The sequence below is a fragment of the Opisthocomus hoazin genome, chromosome 23 (genome assembly GCF_030867145.1).
Source record: "Opisthocomus hoazin isolate bOpiHoa1 chromosome 23, bOpiHoa1.hap1, whole genome shotgun sequence".
NCBI lineage: Eukaryota > Metazoa > Chordata > Aves > Opisthocomiformes > Opisthocomidae > Opisthocomus > Opisthocomus hoazin.
In genome coordinates, this window is record NC_134436.1 from 7050474 (window position 1) to 7072515 (window position 22042).

The 22042-nt window shown below is 40.3% G+C and overlaps 1 protein-coding gene across 1 annotated transcript in view; it reads left to right on the forward strand.

Annotated features, from left to right (window-relative positions):
* Positions 1-16290: 16290 nt before the first annotated feature.
* The window catches only part of LCP2 (lymphocyte cytosolic protein 2), a 33882-nt gene continuing 28130 nt past the window's right edge, over positions 16291-22042 (forward strand). Inside the window, exons 1-2 of the mRNA XM_009937490.2 lie at positions 16291-16559; positions 20104-20166. Of these exons, the coding sequence (XP_009935792.1) occupies positions 16482-16559; positions 20104-20166 (141 nt within the window). The 5' untranslated portion in view covers positions 16291-16481. The remainder of the gene's footprint in view (positions 16560-20103; positions 20167-22042) is intronic.

The window sequence follows — 22042 nt, forward strand, 5'->3', positions numbered from 1 at the left end:
TCTCTACATGCAAAAATTGAACTCCTGATACAACATGACCAGCCATAATTCAGGGAATTCATGGATGAATTAATCGCAGACTACATTTGCAACAAATACATATTTATATGTTATTGTTCCAAAATAATGAGTAGTAATGGAGTGTTCTGTACATGTCCTTTCTGCTGATTATCAGCCAGAGCCACCAAGGTCCTAGACACCTCTGAGTGACTCTGTGTTTCAGGGAGGAAAACTCAACAGGAGCTGGGGAACTCCAGACCTAGCAGGATCAGTTCTGGAAATTCAACCCTCTCACAATGAGGGCACTGGTCGAAGCATTTCACAGATGACTGATCAAAGGCTCAAGACATTTGTCTGATTTCATCCATGTTTAGTCTCCTGCTCTTATCACTAGATTCTCCAGCTTCGTGCTGTAAGAAGTCTATAACTTTTTTGGAAGAAGCCTATGGCAGGCTTGAATGACAGGTACTGAGATGAGAAAGTACAGTGTTCTCACTGCAAACCCAAGAACATTGCTTTAAAGTACTTGTTTTTTAAAGAAATTAAGATGTTTTCATAAGGAAAGCAGACACGAAATCAAGCTTCAACTCATACACAGCATAAACACAAACTGTATAAGTGCATCTTTGTAGAATTTGGTTTAGTTCTAATAGTTATAAAAAATAGCAGCTACCAGTGCAGGAGGGAGTAAGGAAATAGTAGAGCTAGGCAGAAGTTCTGTATGAAAAAGGCATGAGCTGCTCATAACAGCAAGTGTAACAACAGATAAAAAGCAAACACTGGACCAAGTACAAAGCACGGACTGCAGCAACTTATTAACTGTAGCTATTATAGGAAACTCTTAAAAACAATCCTGAATGTAATAGACATGGATCATAGAGTGGGTAAAGAATATTCTTGGAACAATCTTCACTGCAACCAACACTTAACTTTCAGAAAGTGATTTTATCTGGGGCCCAGATATCAACTAGCATATATTACTGATTTAAGTGATTTTCAGCCTTCAGTAATTACTGCTTCATTGCTCACTGATTCCTTATTGAAATTTCTGCTTAACAATAGTATTTCAGTTCTGCGATTGAGATCATCCATACAGCAGACCATGGTAAGCCTGAAAAGCCATTCCTCATCTTTCTTACAAATGAAGAAGGCAGCACAGCTGAAACAGCACAGTAAGGGCAAAGGCTCCCAAAGGTTACCACCCTTCTGAACTAATGGGACAATCAAGTAGCTCCCAGCAATCTGACTCCCAGTGCAATCCATGGTCTGTTACCAGAGCTATGCACCTCTGTGTTACTGCTGAAGCTATAACCAACAACCCCTGTCCAACCTCAGTGATCACTTGGGCTCAAAAATATTCAAAATAGAGCCTCAACTTCTAGGCACCTCTAATAAGCCAGTGCCTGCCACCAATGATCTCTTCAGAGCACAAAAAAAAAATCCTTGATATGAAATCAGGTACCTCACTTCACATACCCAGCTTTGAAATCTGGGGACTAAATCACTCTCCATTCTTCCCACGTAGAGTAAGAATCCCATTTCTCTCTCAAGGGATGCATTAAAATGAGTACATACACACATTTCATAAGGAATTCTGATCTCCACAGGTGGCTAAGGCAAACCACTAGCACTTCCCTTCCTTGCAAATACTCAAAAAATGCACTGGCATTGAAGTAGTGCCTAGAACTCACACATGCCCTCATCACACGAGAGCTGCCTTCCAAAGTGGATAGTAAACTAGCTTATTTGACTATACTTCCAAGGACACTTAACCTTTACACAGAACAAGTGTATGATGAACAACATTATTATGCTTGCTGCAGAAGTGACCATGTGTTATGCTAATAAGAAAAATGTTCAGCTGCATGAAAACAACCTTCCCCCTGAGATTATTCCATTAAAGTTTAATGCTTGCTCTATACTTTATTTTGAATACAGATCATTTGTTCACAACACTGCGGCCCCATAGAATCATCTGTTTTTTCCCTTTAATGTCAAGGCCTTGCTAACACTGTACTCCATCCTCATTATCAGGCTTCCTGCATTAAGCTGCTGTTCACAAGCTTTCAGCAGTGGGAAATCTAATTCAATTTCTTACCATATTTTCCTTTTCAAAATTGTTCTTTTGTGAAGGGTGATGTTAAATTTAGATGAATTATGTGTCACCTGCAGCTTCTTTTAAACATAGCTCATCAGAAGCTACCTATAAACAGGTTTAAACCACTTCTGAAGGGGGCTTGTCTTACTGCATTCAGCCTAACAAAGGCTGTTGGTTCCAAGCCATCTGACTTGACAATGAATTCATGTCCACTCAGAGCAAACTCTCATTCACAGATCATAACAGAGGGTAAAACCAGAAGAAAAGGACTTGAAGGGAGGAAGAGAATGCTTCTTCCTCAAGCCAAAGACAACCATGGCTATACAAAGCTAGCTCTAAGTCATCTTTACACTCTCCTCCTGCACTAGTTGCTCTGGGCATACCAGTATCTTCAAACAAATCAAAGCAGCCACACTGTTACCTGTGCTCTCATAGGTCAATTACCAGGCACTGTAGCGGTAAATGCATACACAGCAACACCTTGTCCACACAAGAGATCCTTCCCTGCTAAGGATAAGTATAGCAAAATGGCTTTCTGACTAAATATGCATTGGATGCTACCACAGACCAGGAAATACCTGGTTTAATAACTAACATCTCTGTACTGCAAAATTGCAAATTAGCAAAATGTTCAGATTTCTGCCAAGGGACAACTAATTCTGAAAGACAGTTAATGCCCTGGACTGGAGCTCAGACTACATGGATTAAAGCTGCTGCTCTGCTAGATGTGTTCTGCGTGACCTTAGTGATATTCTGTGCTATACAGGTTCCTATGCCATGCTCATCCCTCTAACATCCGAGCACTTCCAGCTCATCCACACCTGCACACTTGCATTAGCAAAAGGGAAAGGTTAAAGGCACATATTTGCACCCACACAGGAAGACGTTTTTTATGATGACAGTCAGTCACTCCTAGAAAATTAAAGTGTTCTGTAGAAGTTTCCAATCCCTCATTTGCAAAGTGTAAATTAGCCTCCTTTCTCTTTGCAACTTAGCTAGTCCTACACATTACAAGGTCTATAAAAGGATATAGTGTTGTGTGCTTAGTCTCACAGCACTTTGCACTAGGCAGCTGTGAGGAATGCAAATTTATGACACCCCAGCCAGCACAAGAACAGCAGTGCTTCATATACATGCAAGGTACTTCAGCAAAAATGTAACTTGTCTAAGCAGGCTGAAATATCTAGATATTAGGTAGTGGGTTTGGTGGATCTTGGTATCCTGGAAGTTTCTACAACTCCTGAGGGATCTTTCCATAAGTTATCTGGGGTAAGAATTGTGCCTTTAGAAAGTAGCTGCTACAATAAGGCCCATACCTCAGTTGCAGCAAAGCAGTATTGTAAGAGAAAGCTGTAAAGGAGATATTTAAAAGTATCATTGTGGTCAAGGTGGAAACAGGCACTATTTTATTTGCTGCTACACTTTAGATGTGTGTCCTCTTTACATGCAGAGTTTGCAGGGGAAAATAAGTGTAATGAAAAACATCAGTTACACAGACACTTACATTCCCCATGAAAGATTCCCCATCACCTGATCTCTGACCAGTAGCTTATTCAGCAAATTAGCTTTCTCTGTTACAAGTCTCAGAGAACGTGTCTTACTGCTTTTCAGAGAGAAAATTTCAGAAATAATTAAATTACTAAATGCTATACTATACATACCTTATTCCCAACAGTTTACTTTGGAAAATGGTGATATGCCTGGTTGGGAGAGGAAAGCTAGAATCTTTCCGTCAAAGATCAGTGTTCAGACCTGATTTAAATCCATGAATAATTCTGGTATAATAAACACTCCGAAATGGAAATGAAAATTAAAAACACAAATATAACTAACTCTGCCTCAGAAAACACTATGCTTAAAACATGATTTGAATTCTTTCCCAGCCCTACCATAGCTTTAGCTTGCTTACTGCATTTTCATAAATAAAAATATTTACCTTAAAATATGTTGTAGCCATGTTCAAACCGCTCCCATAGGTTACATTAGAGAGTTAACAGCTGCCTATTGGGTTTCCACTCCAGAAAAATAGCAAGTATCATCTCATTGTAAGCAATGCAGTCACCCAAAGCCTGTGCCCATTTAAAATACAACAAAATTGGTTTGTACCTCTTCCACCAAGTGCTGCAGTAAAATGAATACCTATAATTGTATAATCAACTTTTTTCCCCTTCCCTCCCAGCCTTCTCTTTATATATTCCCCACCTGGGACTGATTCTCACCATTTGAGGAGTATCAAGTGATTTATCTTCCTTTCATCAACCCTTTCAAACTATAAATACCCAAAACCACACATGAAGTGGATCATGCCCAGCCTCCACCTCTTTTTTCTGCTCTACTGCTCTCAACAATTTCTTACTACAATCTTCACAAATTTGGCAGAAGGAATTCAGGATGTGATATTAACTGCTGGAACCAAAGTATTTTTCAAGTCTGCACAACACCTTTATTAATAGCAAAGCAAGTACTCTAGCTCTAGCCAAAGCGCATAGCAAGGCCCAGCCTGGGTCTTGCCATGCAGTCTACCTGGCTTTGGATCAGGCCCTCCATCTGCTGTCAGTGATCCACGACTAAGACTCAGACCAACATATAGCACTTAAAGCAAAGATGACGTTCTTCAAGAGAACTGTAAAAGATCGTGTCCAGCTGAATATTTGAACCCTCAATGACTACAGTTATTGCTCATCTTTCTTACTGCTCATGATTCTGCAAGCATTTGTCTCAGAAGTGTTCTATTTTCCTGTCCCTGCAACCAGTGACTCTGTACACTGTTCAGCTATTTTATATTACCTCTAAGAAGATGGGGTGTCAAGTTTCTCATGTTTTCTGAAGAAAGTATTTCTTATATCACTAAGGCACACTTCCAAGAAATTGCATTTTTCTGAACCTCATGTAGCTTGCTGCTTTGCACACAGCTTCAGGATGGAACATCTCATCCCACAGTAGAGCCTATAGGGAGACTAAACGCATCTGTCATGCCCCCTTTCTGCACCGTTCAGGGGCTGGGCCTTGTTCCTCTGCTCATAGAAGAATCACTGAGTGTCTTCAAAACTAGTAAATATCAGCAGATCACTGGCCATATACCTCCATAACCAGTCTGGCCCTGAGCTTACCACCTCCAGTGCCACCCCTTGTAATCCAGTTTCACTTCCTTGCGTGACAACTACTCACAGAATCACAGAATTGTAGAGGTTGGAAGGGACCTTTGGGGATCACCTAGTCCAATCCACCTGCCAAAGCAGGTTCACTTAGAGCAGGCTGCACAGGACCTTGTCCAGGAGGGTTTTGAATATCTCCAGAGAAGCACGCTCCACAGCCCCTCCGGGCAGCCAGTGTTCCATCACCCTCAAAGTAAAGAGGTTCTTCCTCACATTCAGCTGGAGCTTCCTCTGCTTCATTTTGTGCCTGTTGCCCCTTGTCCTGTCAGCCTCACCTTCATACCTGGGAAGATCATGGAACAGATCCTCCTAGAAACTATGCTAAGGCACACGGAGGACAGGGAGGTGACTCGAGACAGCCACAACGGCTTCACCAAGGCCAAGTCCTGCCTGACCAACCGAGTGGCCTGCTATGACAGAATGACTACATAAGTGGACAATGGAAGAGCTACAACTGTCATCTATCTGGGCTTCCATAAGGCCTTTGACATGGTCCCCCACAACATACTTTTCTCTAAATTGGAGAGACATGGATTTGATGGGTAGACCTGAAGGGTAAAAAAAAACCTTTGTACAAATGGCTTCTCTCGTTAACCTGTTTACCCACTAATACAGGCAGACAAAGAACATTCTGGAACTACACTGTCCATTCGATTCCCAACATTATTAAGAAGTAGACTGCAACTAGCAGCTGTTTATTTGACTGAGCAGCAGAAGCACTTAGCTTAGCAAGTTGTTCATGTGGAGTATGTGCCATGGAGAATATCCTTTCTTTGCTCCTATCTATAGACATCTATCTCCACACAAATAGTAATAATATTACTTTAAGTAAACTCAATATTTGTACACAGATCCATTTCCAGGAGTCTTAACACAATATTAAACTTTTTACAGAACTTCATGCTGATCAATAATGATTCTGTCTTGGTTGGATTAAGACAAAAATACCCTACCAATCACCTGATAACTTCTGGAGGGCTGCATCCATACCACAGAACACGTTAAAGTACAAAGGTATGTTTGTTGCTGCAGAAGTATGAAGATGAAAAGAAATAGTTTCTGTATGTTACCTAGATAGAGAGGAAAAAATGGCCCCATATCTTCTCCAAATTATACTTACCAGGCATTTCCTTTGGGGCAGAGGAAAAAAAGAGGATGTCTCACCCTGCACCTAAGAAGTATTATTCAGAAGTTTTAGGAAAGGTTTAAATTTACCCTTTTTCACTAGACACATCAGTGTCCCATTTTGCAAGAATCATTTAACTTGCTTCTGAACTATAAACACTCAAACCACTATGCAAGAACAAGCCTGCCTAGGTAAATGATGATCTGATTCTACCAAGTCCAAGCAGGTGTCTTGACCACATCCAGACTCGCTTGGACCGGTCTTAGGAATGGCAGCAAAAACAACAGCAGCATGAAAAACTCAGCGTTTCTCATTAAGTTCACCTGTTCATCAAGGAACTGCAAAAAACTTTCCACAGTGGATGTACATACATAAAAACTTACGTTGCCAGCCTTTAGCAGGACTTTGCACAAACATTCAAGCAGTCTGGATTAAACAGACTGGACAATAAGTATGAAAGGTGTAATAGTAGGCAAATCTACAGCCTACACAAAGGAAGATGTACAGCCCATCTTCCCACGGCCACACCAGCCAGAAGAGTGAATACTACAATCAGAAAGCAGTCATAGCTGCACAGTTGTGACACAGGGGACATGCAGTCCCCCTCCCCATCAGGAGGGTTTAACCAGCAGCTAAAATACCTGTACAGCTTCTCAGTTGGAATTGCACCCACAGCATGCAGCTTGCATGCACCCAGCTGCGTAGGATGCACCCTTGTTCTCTGTCATCTTGGCTCCTGTAGTCCTGTATGCTGTTTATACACCTTACATAGCAAGGAACCGGATTCACACAACTCCTTACTTACATTCCCTCTCGCCTACAGGAGAACTAGTTCAGCTCCCCAACACCATAACGCTGGGAGAGAAAGTATTCAGCAGTCCCACGTGCTCTTCATAGCAGCATCAGGGAACTTACCCTCAAGTTCACTCTCCAGGAACTACCAATACTAGGAAGTCATTCATTTTCAAGACCATCCTAAAGTAACATAGCAACTTAAATAAGGGCACTAAGCAGCCCACCTCTTCAAATACATGCAATTAGAGCAATCCAAACATTGATCATCCCCACTATGTCACGCCTCTGACTGACACAATGAAGAACAGAAAGCAGAAACATTTGCTTGAAAGCAAAAGCTTCACTGGAAAGCAAATATCACCTTACCTGCGGAGACCTCTGTCAATGCACTGAAGTTTTCAATGGCAAATACCTTTGCAGACTCCTGAGCTGAGCTTAAATACAGCCCCATACTATGGGCAGGTGGTGGGTGGAGGTCCCAGGTGAAGCTGATCAGGGTCATTAGGGCCTATTAGTGCCCTCAGGAGCCTGATATACAGGAATACAGGGTATGGACAAATATTCTTGAGTGATCCAAGGAAAGAATTTCTCCAGGTGAGAACTGGGTGAAAAATAGAGCTAAGTGCTTCTTATTGAGGTATAAGAGAGATTTCTGCTGGCAGAGCAGGTGCTTCCAGTCTCCTGACATACACTCCTTACTTCTGCATCCAGACATGCTATATCATAAGCAAGATTAATTTGTGAGCAACATAATGGCTTGGAAAATCTATTAGCTTATAAATACTGCTTGAGATCAGCAGCTCCCTGTATGGAAGACAGCAAGCACCTTTCCAGATACGGGGCTTGCTTGCCTTCTCTTCAACTTCCGTACTAGGCAGACAGCCCAGATGCAGTGGCATGGGGTGACAGTAGAAGACCATCAAATCTATATGACATAGCCAGAGAGAAAGTCCCTGGATGAAGAGCTGCTACCACTGAAGGCAAAGCAGCTTCTCATGTGTGAATTCCTGCAAGCCAGAGCACACAGGCCAGAATTAACGTCTGAACGTGAGACTTTAGTAATCACCAGAACTTCATCACAATCCAGTGTGGTGAGCAGAAGTGCCCAGTAGGATAGTATATGGACACTAAGAAACAATCCTGTCCACAAAATCCAAGATCAGTGAGAAACTGTGCCTTTATATAGCAAAAAAACCAAAACTAACCCAAAAAACCCCAAACCCCAAACACCTAAAAGACAAGTATAATAAAGGGCAGTTCTATTTCTTCACAGACTTGGTATCATATATCTAGTTCACCCGAACATCCAGGAGCTTAATGCAGAATCTTCTTTATTGAATCTGAATAACTTCAGAGTAAAAATGAGATGGGATGTGAAACAAATGGGAGTTTTGCAGGATAGTTAAAAATAGACAGTTGTAGGAAACCTTCAGCACTTACTGTGCTGCGTTAAGTAGCAGACAGTTCAGACACCTCTGTGTCTGCCTTCAGCTTCCTTTCAGTGTCACAGCTTGTTATTTATAAGTCACTTATAAGAAAACTACCTGAAATTAATGTCTAAATTCTGCTGTGTATTAAACTGTAGAGAGGATAACAGTCATAATGTAAGCAGCATATAAAAGAATGCTCAACTTCCTCTGGAAAAAAGGATTTTAATACAGTAAATTTAAATCCTAAACAAGAAGTAGTACATGCCCCATCATCCAGAACAAGACGGTCAACTGAAAGTAGCTACACAGTAAAAACGAAAAGGGTTCCAATTTTTTCCTGGACGATCCACTTCGCCTATGTTACAATGTAGTGTACAGTCTGAACTGGCTTTGCTGCCAAAAGAAACAGGCCAGACTTCCCCGCCAACCCAATGCCAAAAATTTTTCTTGCAATGCTGCATCTTTGTCTCTGTGCAGGTATAACCACTTGCACAGTCATACAGCAAAGCCATGTCAGAGAAGAGCCACAGTCTGAAACTAACCATTTCATCATTATTTTGCATTAGATTTGTTAGATTAGCCTACACAGCCAAATCCCTGGTCCTGTTTCCTCATGTGGTCCCGCCAACATTGTTAGATTAGCCTACACAGCCAAATCCCTGGTCCTGTTTCCTCATGTGGTCCCGCCAACACGTGTGTGAAAGTTCAGCACTCACGGGTCTTCCTCCTGGGGTTTTGAGATTTTACACCAGCGTAGCCAGTGAAGGAAGCCCAAATCGCATCCCTGCACTGCTCTGGGCAATGGACACTCCTGTCTCTGGTGACAGAACGCACTGTGTCACGTATCAACAAGCAGCAAGGTGGGATCCTACTCTGACACTGCTGTCACTTTAATCCACATCTTGAATGAGAGACCTAACTGATTTGTACTGGCCCAGCTGGATAATTACCTTTGATCTCTGCTGACCTTCCTTCCTAATGAGCCAGAGGATTAAAAAGAATGATTTCTAAGTCCGCTTATAGTACTATACACATAAAAATATATGCAAAGTGCTTGTTTATCAGAAAAAATATCTCTCTTTATGAACATACTTTATTTTGAACATAAGATGACACTGAAAATTTGAAAAGCATGGGGTGTTTGAGAATTCAGCTCCTTGGAAACTCTGAGTCAGTCATAGAGAGGAATATAAACACTTAAAACTAACACTAAAACCAAAAGTATACCTGAGACTATGTGGGTTAGACCTCTGTGCCTCCAGCCCATGCTAAACTACTAGTTCAGAAGCTCTCAGAAAATCTGTAGAGAAGGAAATGTTCTGGCATTCATGGGATGGTGTCTTCTCTGCCTGCAAAAAAACAAAGTGTGCTGCAAAGATGAGAACACCAAGTATTTCTTCTGAGGCCCAGCTTCTTGCTCCGTCTGCTAGGAACACTGCAGGAATAAAGGAGAGTGCCAATAGCAGCACTGGGTTGCAAGTACAACTAAGCAGCTGAAATATCATTACTTTCATCAAAACAATCTCACAAGTAACATATTTCCTGATCTGGCATGGAATTCACTCTCAAAAACCTTCAGGATTGACATAACCTTTTCCCATGAAGGTCTGAAATGAACACATATCAGTGTATAAGCTGTTGGAGCTTTTTTCTTTTTCTCAGCATTGCAAAATTGCTAGCAGTTTTCTTATTGTTCAGCCAGCTGTTTAAATATTTAGAGCATTTGAAATACACTGGGGTTGGAATCCAGTTCTGAGTTTGTGTGTGGAGAGGATGTTCTGCAATTGCAACGTTCACTCCAGATTTTGACTTTGCATTTAACAGCAATTATTTTCTTCTTTACCAGTTTGTCAAGCCTTCCTTGTGATGGGTACAATGACAAAATTCGATGTTGTTAACCAGGACAAATCTGAGCAGAAAGCAGTGTAAAGTCTTCAAGTTCTATGAAGTTAGCTTTGTTTAGGTTAAGACAAGAACAGCTTGTCTAAACAAAAAGAGGTCACTTACAATCTAAATGTCAGAGCCAATAAGCTGTTTATTGGGGTCAATAGCTCATCTGATAAACATAACAATGGGATGAGTTAAAATAATCATCATATATTTAGCTGTCAGAATAGTTGGATAAATTTGAAATACTGCTGTTTAAAAAACTGATGAAATAAAAATAGTATTTATCTTCTGCCCGACCGGTGACAGGCACTTTGTACCGCCACCTGCACACTGCTGGTTCCGCCCTGCTTCAGCTCTTCAGAGGAACCGGCGCATGTAGGACCCCAGACACAGAAAGGAGACCTCCCTGGTTGGATTCACTTTTGTCCTTCTTTCTTCCTTTCCTAGCTTTTATCACGTTGTTCAGGGACTCTCTTGTTCACCTCTTTTGAAACAGCACTGATAAAAATTATTTGAGCCTGATCACCTCTCCTTACAATTAGAGCTAAGTAGCAGGATTTCACACACCACAACAGTAACATTTAGACTTGTTTTAATTTTCTTTTTAAAGAAACCCCAAAATGCTCAAAGCAATTGCCGCTGGGCGAGGTTTGGCTGTAGAGATGGCAGGTTCCCACAGCATAGCATAGCACAGCCCAATTCTGCAGTGGTGCAGAGGAGTCAGGACTGTGTCAGGGGTCAGGTGAGAGCTAGAGCAGAAGCTGTTATCGCAAAACGGAGCTGCACCAGTGAGGGAGGGCCTTGAGGGGAACTGGGGTCCTGCCGAGCCAAGGTCTTGGCAACTGCCCCCTTGGCAGCAGTCTCATCTGGAGCTGGTGGGAGGAAACCTGTGCTTTTTGATACCACAGGTGGAAAGGGTCTGAGCAGTCACCGCAGGCTAAATGGTAGATTTCTAACTTTCTTCATCTTCACTTTAAATAACTTCAGTGTCTCTATCAAACTTGCATATTCAATTACAAAACTTGTGTGTTCGCTGTTAGAGCTCTGTACCTGGAAGACACTGTACTAAAATGGAATATCATATCCAAAACTGAACATCCTTTCACATTGTCCTTTTGGCCTATTTAGTTTTCTTTGAGTCACAGCACAGCTGGCATTGTTTGGCAGCTTATGAATTGAGCTGTTGAATTGCACTGAACAGTCCAAACACGGGGCAGGAGAGTTCTTCAATATCCGCTTTTCAAGTTTGCAGCTGCTTTTCTTGTCAGCAGAGCCTTTCCCTGGTCACGAGAACAGGTAAGTGCTATCCCCAAAGTCACTAAGTCTGTCTCTGTTTTCCTTCCCTTGTCTCCAACTTCCAGTTCCCAGACTAAGCAACTAATTTTTTTCTGTCTTTCCTCAGTAGACATCCTCTCTAAGGTGTGCTAGGTATTCTCCTCTGCATTTGTTTGCAGCATCTCCAGACAAACACTTATGGCCCGAACAGAATGGAACAAAATAAGTACCTGAAAAAACAGTACTCTTGCTAGAATATCTCTAATTACTTGCCTTTTTTTTTTCCAGCACCTTAATAGGTGTTTGAGTCTCTCTCTCTTCTGAATAGAGTTTAGCTGCACTCTAGTGGCTGTATTCTAGGATTTCAGGCCTTTCAGAATTGCTGAAACTGCGTATTTCCACCTACTCAAAGTAACACAATTCACTAGCAATGGAAAATATGCTTCTTGAGGTATGCGTATCTTTTTTCCACCCAGGAAAATCATTGGTGAGGGTTGAGTTCAGAAAGAGTAAGCAGAAATATTTTTTGTGAAACTGGATTTGAAGCCAGTGTCTCTGATGCAGGCTTACGCAAAGCATGCCTTTAGGATGCAGGTAGGTTGGTTACCATCTACCTCGACTGCTAGTCCCACTGAAGTGCGTATGCATAACCCAAGTATCAAATCTGTAGAGTGTCAGCAATCCGACGTCCATCGCTGTTCCTGAAAACAGCAGTCCCGTGTCTGTGCTTGGTGACTTAGCCACCAGGTGGGGAGGAAAGCTCTGATTTCCATGCCTACGGAAGAGCTTTTGTAAGGTGGCAAAGACTCAGTTTTGGATCTTTTATTAATGTACAAACATTGTAAAGTCATGGTTAACACTTGACTATAAGAATTTAGGAAATAATAGATAAGGGCATTTGAGGAGTAGAACATGTTTGCTCAGTGATTATTAAAGACAGCAAGGATTATACAACAATACTGTGGTGATTTGTAAAGGGTATAAAAATGAAAGCATTTTTTCCATGTGCTATAGACATGTATACAGCTTGGGATAAGGCCTGCAATGTTAAAACAGGAAATACAGGCTGGCAATGTTAAATATTCTTAGGATAAAAAGAAGAAAGTACCCAAGTCCTTTAAAAAAAAAAATTGGGCAAGGCAAAAGAAAAATATGTCATAAAGATCCACTTGGCTTTGGGACTGAGATGAACAGGAAGACTCAATTCGTATGAAGTTTGAACTTTCTTTGCTTTGCTCTAGGAAAATTAACATTTAAACTGAGTTATTCTAGAAAAATTAGCCATTCTGAAAGCTGTTCAAAGTAAGCCCTTGACTCCACTCAAAACGGGGTGCTGTGGGACGGACCACCAGAAATAGGTGAGAGAAAATGGAAAATATTGAGGCTCTTTGAAGGCAGCAGAATGTGGGCACTGTGAATTTCCCTCCTGCGGTGCCTAAAATAGTTTGACTCTCACACTTCAAAGATCCGTCACCAGACCACCGCTACATCTGAAAGAACGTACCATTGGCAGCTGTTATTTGAAGAGACACAGTTTTTATGTGAAGGTTGTATCACTGCAGGCATCAACTATAAAAGACCTAATTCTTTAAAAAGAGGGGGGGAAAAAAAAAGGTCACAACGGAAAAGGTATGCATGTGACAATAGTTGTAATGTCAACGTTTCTCAGCATTTGAAAATCGAAAAGCTTAAAATTCATTTCATGGAAGATTGCCAACTGAAGTGTATCACAAATGATATTATGGAACAGACGTATCTTGTGCTGCCTACTTTTTGTGTCTTCGTTTCTTGCAATATAAGATTGAACTACTAAGATTCAAAGCAGGTGCTCATTCCTACCAGGCAGTTAGGACTGTCACCTCTGCAATGTATTTAGTTATCAAGCAGATTTCTGCATGTAGTCTGTCAAACTTGACGTTCTTCCCCAGGAACTCTGTTGGCTGCAGCTCATTTAACTACCCTAATGGTATCCCTGCAGTCATTCTGTCTTCTTCCATAGTAATCAGATGTGGTTGCTTCCCAGACATCCTCCCTTATGCTGCTACCCACAGCTGATCACAGATTCTGGCATTTGGGCTTGCACAAGCGTGGACATGCAACTTTTTCTCTCTCGATTTCCTGTCTTGGTGACCACGAGTGTTGAAATTGCCTCTCTGAGCAGAGGACACTGCAGGCAAGAGAAGCACCTGGGAGAAAGTGCTAATGCTGGAGGCAACAACAGTGACTCTGAAGCAAGAATGAGAAATAATAAATAAGTGGGAAATATGGGAAGAGTTAACAGAAGAACAACTAAAAGGGTGAGGAAATACTGTGGCGTTTTCTTTCCAGCATCAAGATTTTCCTTTTGTGGAATAAGGGATTTGCCACATTGCATTTCCGGGCATGAAGACAGACATTTAAAAGCATCTTTCAAAACAGCTCTCTGCAGTCTGGTTGGGATTGGGGGCCATGACTCATGCATGGTTATTTGCCAGTTCAACAACATTTTCCGCTGATATATTCAAATACATACACAGGTTGGAAATGCAATTTAAAATTGTAACACTAATCTGGCAGTATATCTGAAAATTCAAATGTAGAAAATACAAAGTGATGTTTCCTCAGCAAGTCTCACCTGGCCACCACATCCTACACATTCACATTACAAAAGAAGGTCTAGAAAAAGGCAAAGCTCAAGTACGTGTGCAGCTGGGTTTTGCAAAATGCATGAAACATGCATGTAGCTTAATGTATTCACAGTGACATAGACAGGATCCAAGCAAACAGTAATGATTAGATGAACGTGTTAGAATTTCTGTGTTAGCTGCCCTCTAAACTAGGGAAGTGACTTTAAAGGTGACTGCTTTTCTCCTGTCTCAGCATCAGAATAAATGATGCTGTGATTCTTCTACAACATCATCAGAATAAATTTTGACCAGACTAATTAATTTCATATTAGTACAAATAAGGAGTAACAAAATTGAAATTAGAGCTGCTATGCTGAATTTGGGGTAGAAACTAGATTAGAAGGTAGTGAGACAGTGTAATGGAATGAACAATTAGAAATGATAGCGCAGGCTTCTTCCTGTCTCTGTGCTGTACGGAACGTGTTTCTCTGTTGAAAGGCGTGGTGTGTGACTGGGTGTCTGAGATGAATGCTGTGCAATCTCCCCTGCCCCACTGCTGATAACACACCACCTACACAGCTTCTCCTTCGGGGATTCTTTGTCACCAGTTCATTTAGTCCTATTGCATCCCCAGACCTAGATTTACAGTGAAGAGGTGATGACATTTCTGTGATACTGTCAGTACACGCCTCAAATAGTTCATACAGGTCATTTCAAATAAGAACCCATAAAACCCAGCTATACCATGTATTTGATAAATGCTACACTGTTTAGAACAGCTGTCACAGAAGTTCAGTTTCAGTGTTTTAAATACCATGCTGCCAACATTTACCAAAATTTCTCCAGAAAAAGTAAGCTACTTTAAATCAGACTGTGAATGTCAAAGGGCAAACTCTTACATTCAGTGCTATAGAGGCTTGTAGATATGATCTCAAATACACGCACCCATATGCAATGCACTTGCAAATCACAGACCCAAGGCTAGAAGGTCTCCAATGATTAGAAATAGCGAGAGTGATGTATTTCATTAGAAAAAAGAGAAACTTTCCTTTCCAGTGCTTCAGAACCATGCATCTATTCTTACTAATACAGGAAGCTCACGAAATACCACCTTCTGTGCAGCCTGCTGGAGCAGAGGTGAGCAGTGACCCCAGCACTCACACCAGCACAGCTTTTGGGAGGAACATGGAGAATGGACGTGCTGGCTTTTCTTTAAAAACAGGCACCTGCGGATTTAGTAAATGTAGTCTCACCAATGACACCTAGTGATAGCGTGGTGCCTGAACTGGCTGTGTGTGACAGAGGCGGTCTATCGTGTCCCTGTGGTAGTAGGCTCTGTGGATTCCTTTTCAAACACAAAAATCATTAGAGATTGATGAACAACGGACCAACAAAACAATGAGAACGTACTAATCTTTCATATAAGCTTGTCCATTTTTTAGTTTCACTGAAAGATTCCTTATTTGAAGGAACGCTGACTGCAGTTCCATCCTTAATTCATGCATACCTCCTTCTGTACAATTCCAGCAATAACCTTTTATTGTTGCACAAATCAAAGAAAGACAATGTGACATTTCAGGTAGTGAGGTAGGTTGAAGAAGTGTCTCTTAACTGAACATTTTCTTCTTTGCAGGGGCGCTCGCCTGGGCTCGACTTGCACAGAAGCAGTATCAATGTCTATGCAGATAACATGCCAATAATTTTAATATTGCACAAAGTGTGTAAATAAGAAAAATATTTATGTAGGAAATTACAAGCAAATAGGGTCCATAGCAGCTTACTTCCATGCAACAGGCAGAACACACTCAACACTTTGCTGTGCTTCCTTGTTTACTTATTTATATTCAGACAAAGGAAGTGGTAAGGCTGACTAGCTGACAGCTTTTCTGAGAAGAGACCATTTTGTATGAGAGGAAGCAGTATCTCTCTTGGATGTCCTAACAACGTAGTTCTAAACTGAGAAAAACGTCTTACACAGAAGAAGCTGGGTATTAGGCAAGGAACTACTGGACACGCTGGAGGTGGTCACACACAGGGAATAAATGGCTGTTTCATCGATAGTGCTGCTATGAACGTTCTTTAACTGCCTAGAGGAGAAAACTTACAATGGATTTGCGAAACGTTCCCTACCGTTCAGATGTGGTTACGTGGAACCCAGATGACTTAGCAGAGTATTTTAGGACGGTAAGTTTAACTGTGTTTTGTCTTTGTATGATGGAGGAGCAAACTACTGTAACATTGCTTGTGCTACATTTACGTATTTTTATAATTGGCAAAGCTTGCAGCAAAACTAAAAGCAAAACCACCGACAAGTAAGAAGCTGAGCTAAACTGGCCAGTGAAATCTATGTACGAATCTTCAAAGTGTGTTTTAAATCGGACACAAGAGAAAGTCACGGCATGTCAGAAAAAATGCACACTTTACTATAACAATTGTTGATACAACATATTAACAGCTGTAGAAGGCATTAATGTGTGAAGATTACAAGTTTTCTAGGTCTTCAATGATTTTCAGAAGAAAGATTTATTTTTTTCAAATTGCTGGGCATTCACAAAGGAGCCTCTGAATGTCTTTGCTAATCACATCCACGAGAACCCAGCCAGGAACTTAACAGTTGTGGATACACAGACTCCTAATTTTTTAGGCTCATTTGGAAAAAACATTTGCCTTTTTATTTGACCTCCCATCCTAAAACTTCTTGGGCAAAACTCACGGCTCAAGATTACTAGCTACCCCTTGCTTCCTGTCACTGTTACTTTTTCTGATGTTACCTTGTGTGACTAGCTACAAACTTGTTTCTTTTGATATCTTTTAACTTGTGACTATCTATAAATTTCATTTTACAATGCAGAGGAGTTTACACACTGAAGTCATACTTTGAAAGGCAATACAGGAATTCACTGCCAATACATATCTTCTGCACAGCAATGCTGACACCTTTGTTATTGCCCAGGAATGTGTAACTGAGCCATTTTTACTGAAATTTCATTTCTGTGTGTTCTCTGTGAATGGCTCATTTTTCAATCCACATCAGAGATAGTGCCTGCTGCATCTCCCTTGTAACTGAATACGTTCTTCACAAAGTCCAAAACTGTCAACCTGGAATTTAGTATTCGGCTCCATCAGGAGATTCAGGAAGATTTTCAAGTAATGTCAGCATAGCTGGTTAATTTTCAAGTGAACTGTCAGACTAGACTTGTACAACCTGGAACAGTTTGGGCTTCATTTTGAAAACATACAAAATTTATTGTTTCAACCGCTTCTATAACTCTGTGAGAGTTTTCTTTGGGGAGTTGGGGCAAGTTTGATACTAGAATGCAAAAGCAGCTAATAAAGACAAGCAGATCAAACACAAAGTCTATGTCTACCAAATCTCCAGAGAAGTGAAACTGCCAACTACTTGTAAACCTTGGGGTGCAGGGGTTAGTGGTACAGGAAAGTGAAACAAAGAGCTGGAGATGGAACAGATGAGATAATTGTCAACAGACAGATATGAAAAACATTACAACACTGGTGCATGGTGGTTTGGATCACCATTTCCAAGAGACTAAGAAGGGAAATGGCTTCCTGAGACAGTTCACAATATGCTCTTAACAGTAATAAAAGGATTAACTGTAAGTTCTATCATAAATGAATGGGCCCGGTTATACTATTTTTGAGTACCTCCCCTCTACTGATCCAGATACCCTCCAGGATAGAGATAATATCTTGGCATTCCACTTCTGGGGATGTCAATCAGGGCAAAAGGTGCTTAAAGCAATCTAAGAAATCTGTGTAAGACAATAATGTCAGCATAAGTCAGCCAGCTCTGGGCAACTGCCATAAGTGATGAGAACTGCTCCCCAGATAAAGTCATACAATTTCTCTCACACAAATCATTAAAGGGTCGAATGCTACGCCTTAGCAATGCTTTATTGGAATCTGAGTAATAAATCTTGCCTGCTGCCATATGTTCAAAGTCTGGGAGTCCACAAGGGATAAGCAATTTTTTTTCCTCCTAAACTGAGATAATTGTGGGATGATTTTCAAGGACAATCCCATTCACATCTTCTCTCGCTGAAGTGATTGGTCATGACACAGGGCAGTGGTAAGATTTACATCAATTCATTCTTAGCTTACACCTTCATATTAGAAAACTTCAGCCAGCACACACGTCAATAATTTATGTAACAATACTATGATGTATTACTGGCGTGCATAAAGTGCTCAGCTTCCGTCAAAGAAGAATTCTTCATACTTAACAGTAATAACATCCAATTTTTGAGCCTAGGTGTGTTAACTTAAAGCCTATGTTAATTTAAACTGCGCATTCAAAATAGGGAAGGATTAATAAAGAACTAAACCTTCAAATAATTTCTAATGACTTTAAATTTTTTTAGAAAAAGCAAAGATGTTCATATTTGTAATATCCAGAAGGTTATCTTGAATAGCTAAACAGTATTTTTCATCATTTACTTTAAGAATGAGATTAGGTCTCAGTCACTATGATGTGTGCTGCCAAGCATAGCAGTTGCTCACTGCTGCATGCAGACTTGTGCTGGTAATGTCATGAGAGCACTCACTACATGAGAGTCATTGAAGGTTTACGTCCTCAGTTTGCACAAAAGTCTCACTCTGTACCCTAAAAGATTTAGCAGAGTTAGGTCTGCTTGTGCATACAAGTAACTGAAGGTGCCTTCTAAAAATATTGTCTGAGCTGTTCAGATGTTTTCAGGATCTGTTCTCATATAAGACTAAGTTACAAAATTACTCCTTAAAATGAATAAACAGGCTAGAACTAAGAAATTACATAATGCTCCCTATAAGAAGTTCTCTGCTTTAGGGGAATTAGCTCAGCAGCACAGGATCATTGGTCTGCCTAACCTTCACCAACTAAAGTTTCAGGCAGGACCGGAGCCATTCTTCTGTCTTGAAGGCTCCAAAAAGTCATTTCATCTGCTGGCTCTTTGGGTTACTTCTGGAATGGACTTCATCAACTTGAAACAGAAGAAACATTCTAACCAGATCAAAAATATAAGCCATGTTTTCACATTATCCTATTACTTAAAAAAAAAAAACACCAAACTTAAAACACCCACTGGAAATATTGGAGTCAAGTCTTGCTAAAAGTGGCTAATTTCTTCGTTTATTTTTTTTCCCTAAAGCCCGCAAATTACTGTTAAATTTTTGCCTGGTAGGACCATGAGCTTTCTTTTCTTATGTCCGTGATCAACTTCTAAAATGTATGTCCTTGCCCTAGATGTTACTGTAAAACATAGTGTTCTGGAAAAGCTTTCCAAATATTATAGATAATTTCCAGGATTAACAAGCAACATTTCCATCCAGAACAGGAAGCTTTTTGATCACAACAATGAATTCAGCGACTGGCATCAGGGCTTCACTATTCCAAGATACTAAGGTTTTCGCTGCACTTCCTGTTTTCCGCAACTGTTCATCACAGTCAGTACCACGACTCTCCGTTTTCTAAATATTTCTTTGGGCCAGGCAAGTGTGAGATGGCTTTTAAATGTGAGGAATTACATGTTCCTAAATGGATGAAAATCCTCAAGTCCACTGGAGAATCATTGTCTTAAAAATCCATGTTTACAGAACAAAATGAGCCATTTAGACAGGCTCCAGCACACCAAAGGGTAACTGCAAGCATCTGCTCAAAGCTAGCTGTATATCTAAGCGTCTTAATCCATTCTTATAATTAAGTGTGCAATAATCATCATCTTTTCATTGACAGTTAAAGTATAAGGACTGTGAGAAAGTCGTGAGAAAGTACAGCATAAATGGACAAAGGTTTTTGGTAAGTAGTGTTGTAAAATTCCTTCCTGTAAAATTCCAGTCAAACGATCTTTTTGACTCCTCCTTACTTTGCACTGGCAGATGAACAGTACTTTGCTCACAGATGGTTACTGAGGTACTAATAGGAGAAGTAGATGCCTTTGCTAAAATCAGCTAGACATCTTGCCTTAAATACGGAATGCTGGGAACCCAAGCATGTTGTTTAATATGCATATTTTTTAGTATTTTTTAAACTGACAGGGAAGTGTTATAAAACCACAGTCTTGTCTTGAATTCATCTCTTCCTTTACAGGAAGTGCTTGTTTTCAAATACTAACTACAGAAAATTCACATTCATTAATTGTCCTCTCCTACTCAGGAAGACACAGACCTGGTCAGAATGACTGGCCTTCTATTGTAATCACTATTTCATGCCTCTATAATTAAAATTAGATTTCTTCTGCAGCAATACACAAAGTCAACGAACTTTAAGAGCATCAAAACTAGTAAGCAAACTCCCAGTAGACTTAAACCAACATTGCTCCAGGCTTTACCAGCAACTTGGCTTAGCTTTAGAAAAGCTGACAACATCCACTGACATAGCTGCTGTTTTCAGGTCTTAAATACACATCCATGAAGATGTGTAAGGACTTTTATTATTACTTCATTTTGCTTCTGTTTTATTTTATTTCCAAATTTTAACTACACTTTTTTCCCCCAAAGTAGTCATTTTGATCATCTGTATAATTAATCATTGTGGGGAAATCTATGCATACCTCTTCTCAACCCTTCATACTTCTTGTTTATTTGTCTTCATATATCAAGCTTTTTGACATTTCATTGAAACGCAACATAAAAATTTCTCAACACCTTTTGTAGGAACAGGATATTACACCTCCCTCCTACTGGGTGGAGTCAGAGTTATTCAGATAGGTGTTGTAGGATTTATCCTGCTAACCCCTGTGAGATTCTCCTTAGCTCAAGGGCTGAGGCTCTGTGGCTGGCATAGGAGTTCCGGCTCTGGAAGCACTGTGAAATTCTGGAGGTTTGTGAGGTAGAAACAACAAGAGCGATAACTGTGTGATTCCGAAGTGATTTTTTTTATTTCCAGAGTGCTTCTGTAAATACATAGCTCGGCGTGCAGCATTTCTTCAGAAACATCCTAGTAGATTCAAAGGATGCTTTTCTATTAAGTTAGCAAGCAGCTGCTCACGTCTGCTGAGACTTTTTTTAAGGTTTTGACCTACTTGTCAATTGTCTAATGCAAAAAAAGGTTCATCTGTTAAACAGAAAAACAAAAGGAGAATTTAAGTGGAATATTCTAGAGTACAGTGCAATCTTGAAAAAAAACCTGCTTCTATGTACGAATGGTTTTTTGAAGAAATATCTTCTTACGTTTTCTAAGTTATTGGAAACTGCCAAATTACATTTGCAATGCTACAGTCAGTTAAGACTGAGTGTTTGCAGGTTTTGTATCTATTGTCAGATCTACATGGTAAACCTGACTACAAGTTTTGCTGTCTTCTTCATCAGAATAACATAGTAATTTCAAAGTCATATTTCTGTATCTACTGGCTACCACAAAGAAAGTCCAGTTGAGATGTAGTAGGAATAAAACCAGTGGGATTCCATGTAACTATTCTAATAAAATTCTCTAATATTTAAAACAGCAACATGGCCCTTTTATGAGAGTTTAAACTCATAATATTTGTCAGGTTTATTGCCAGAATAGAATTCCAGAGAGAAGCTTGAAAAGTCTTTAGAAAAAAAATCACGATTCTTCAGTAAAGCCTGCAGGGTAGTTTCATAAAGGGAATACATTTTTTCTGTGTTTTACTCTTGTGAGTACTCCCAGAGGCAAAACAGCAGATACAATTTGTTCTGTCCTGAAAATCATG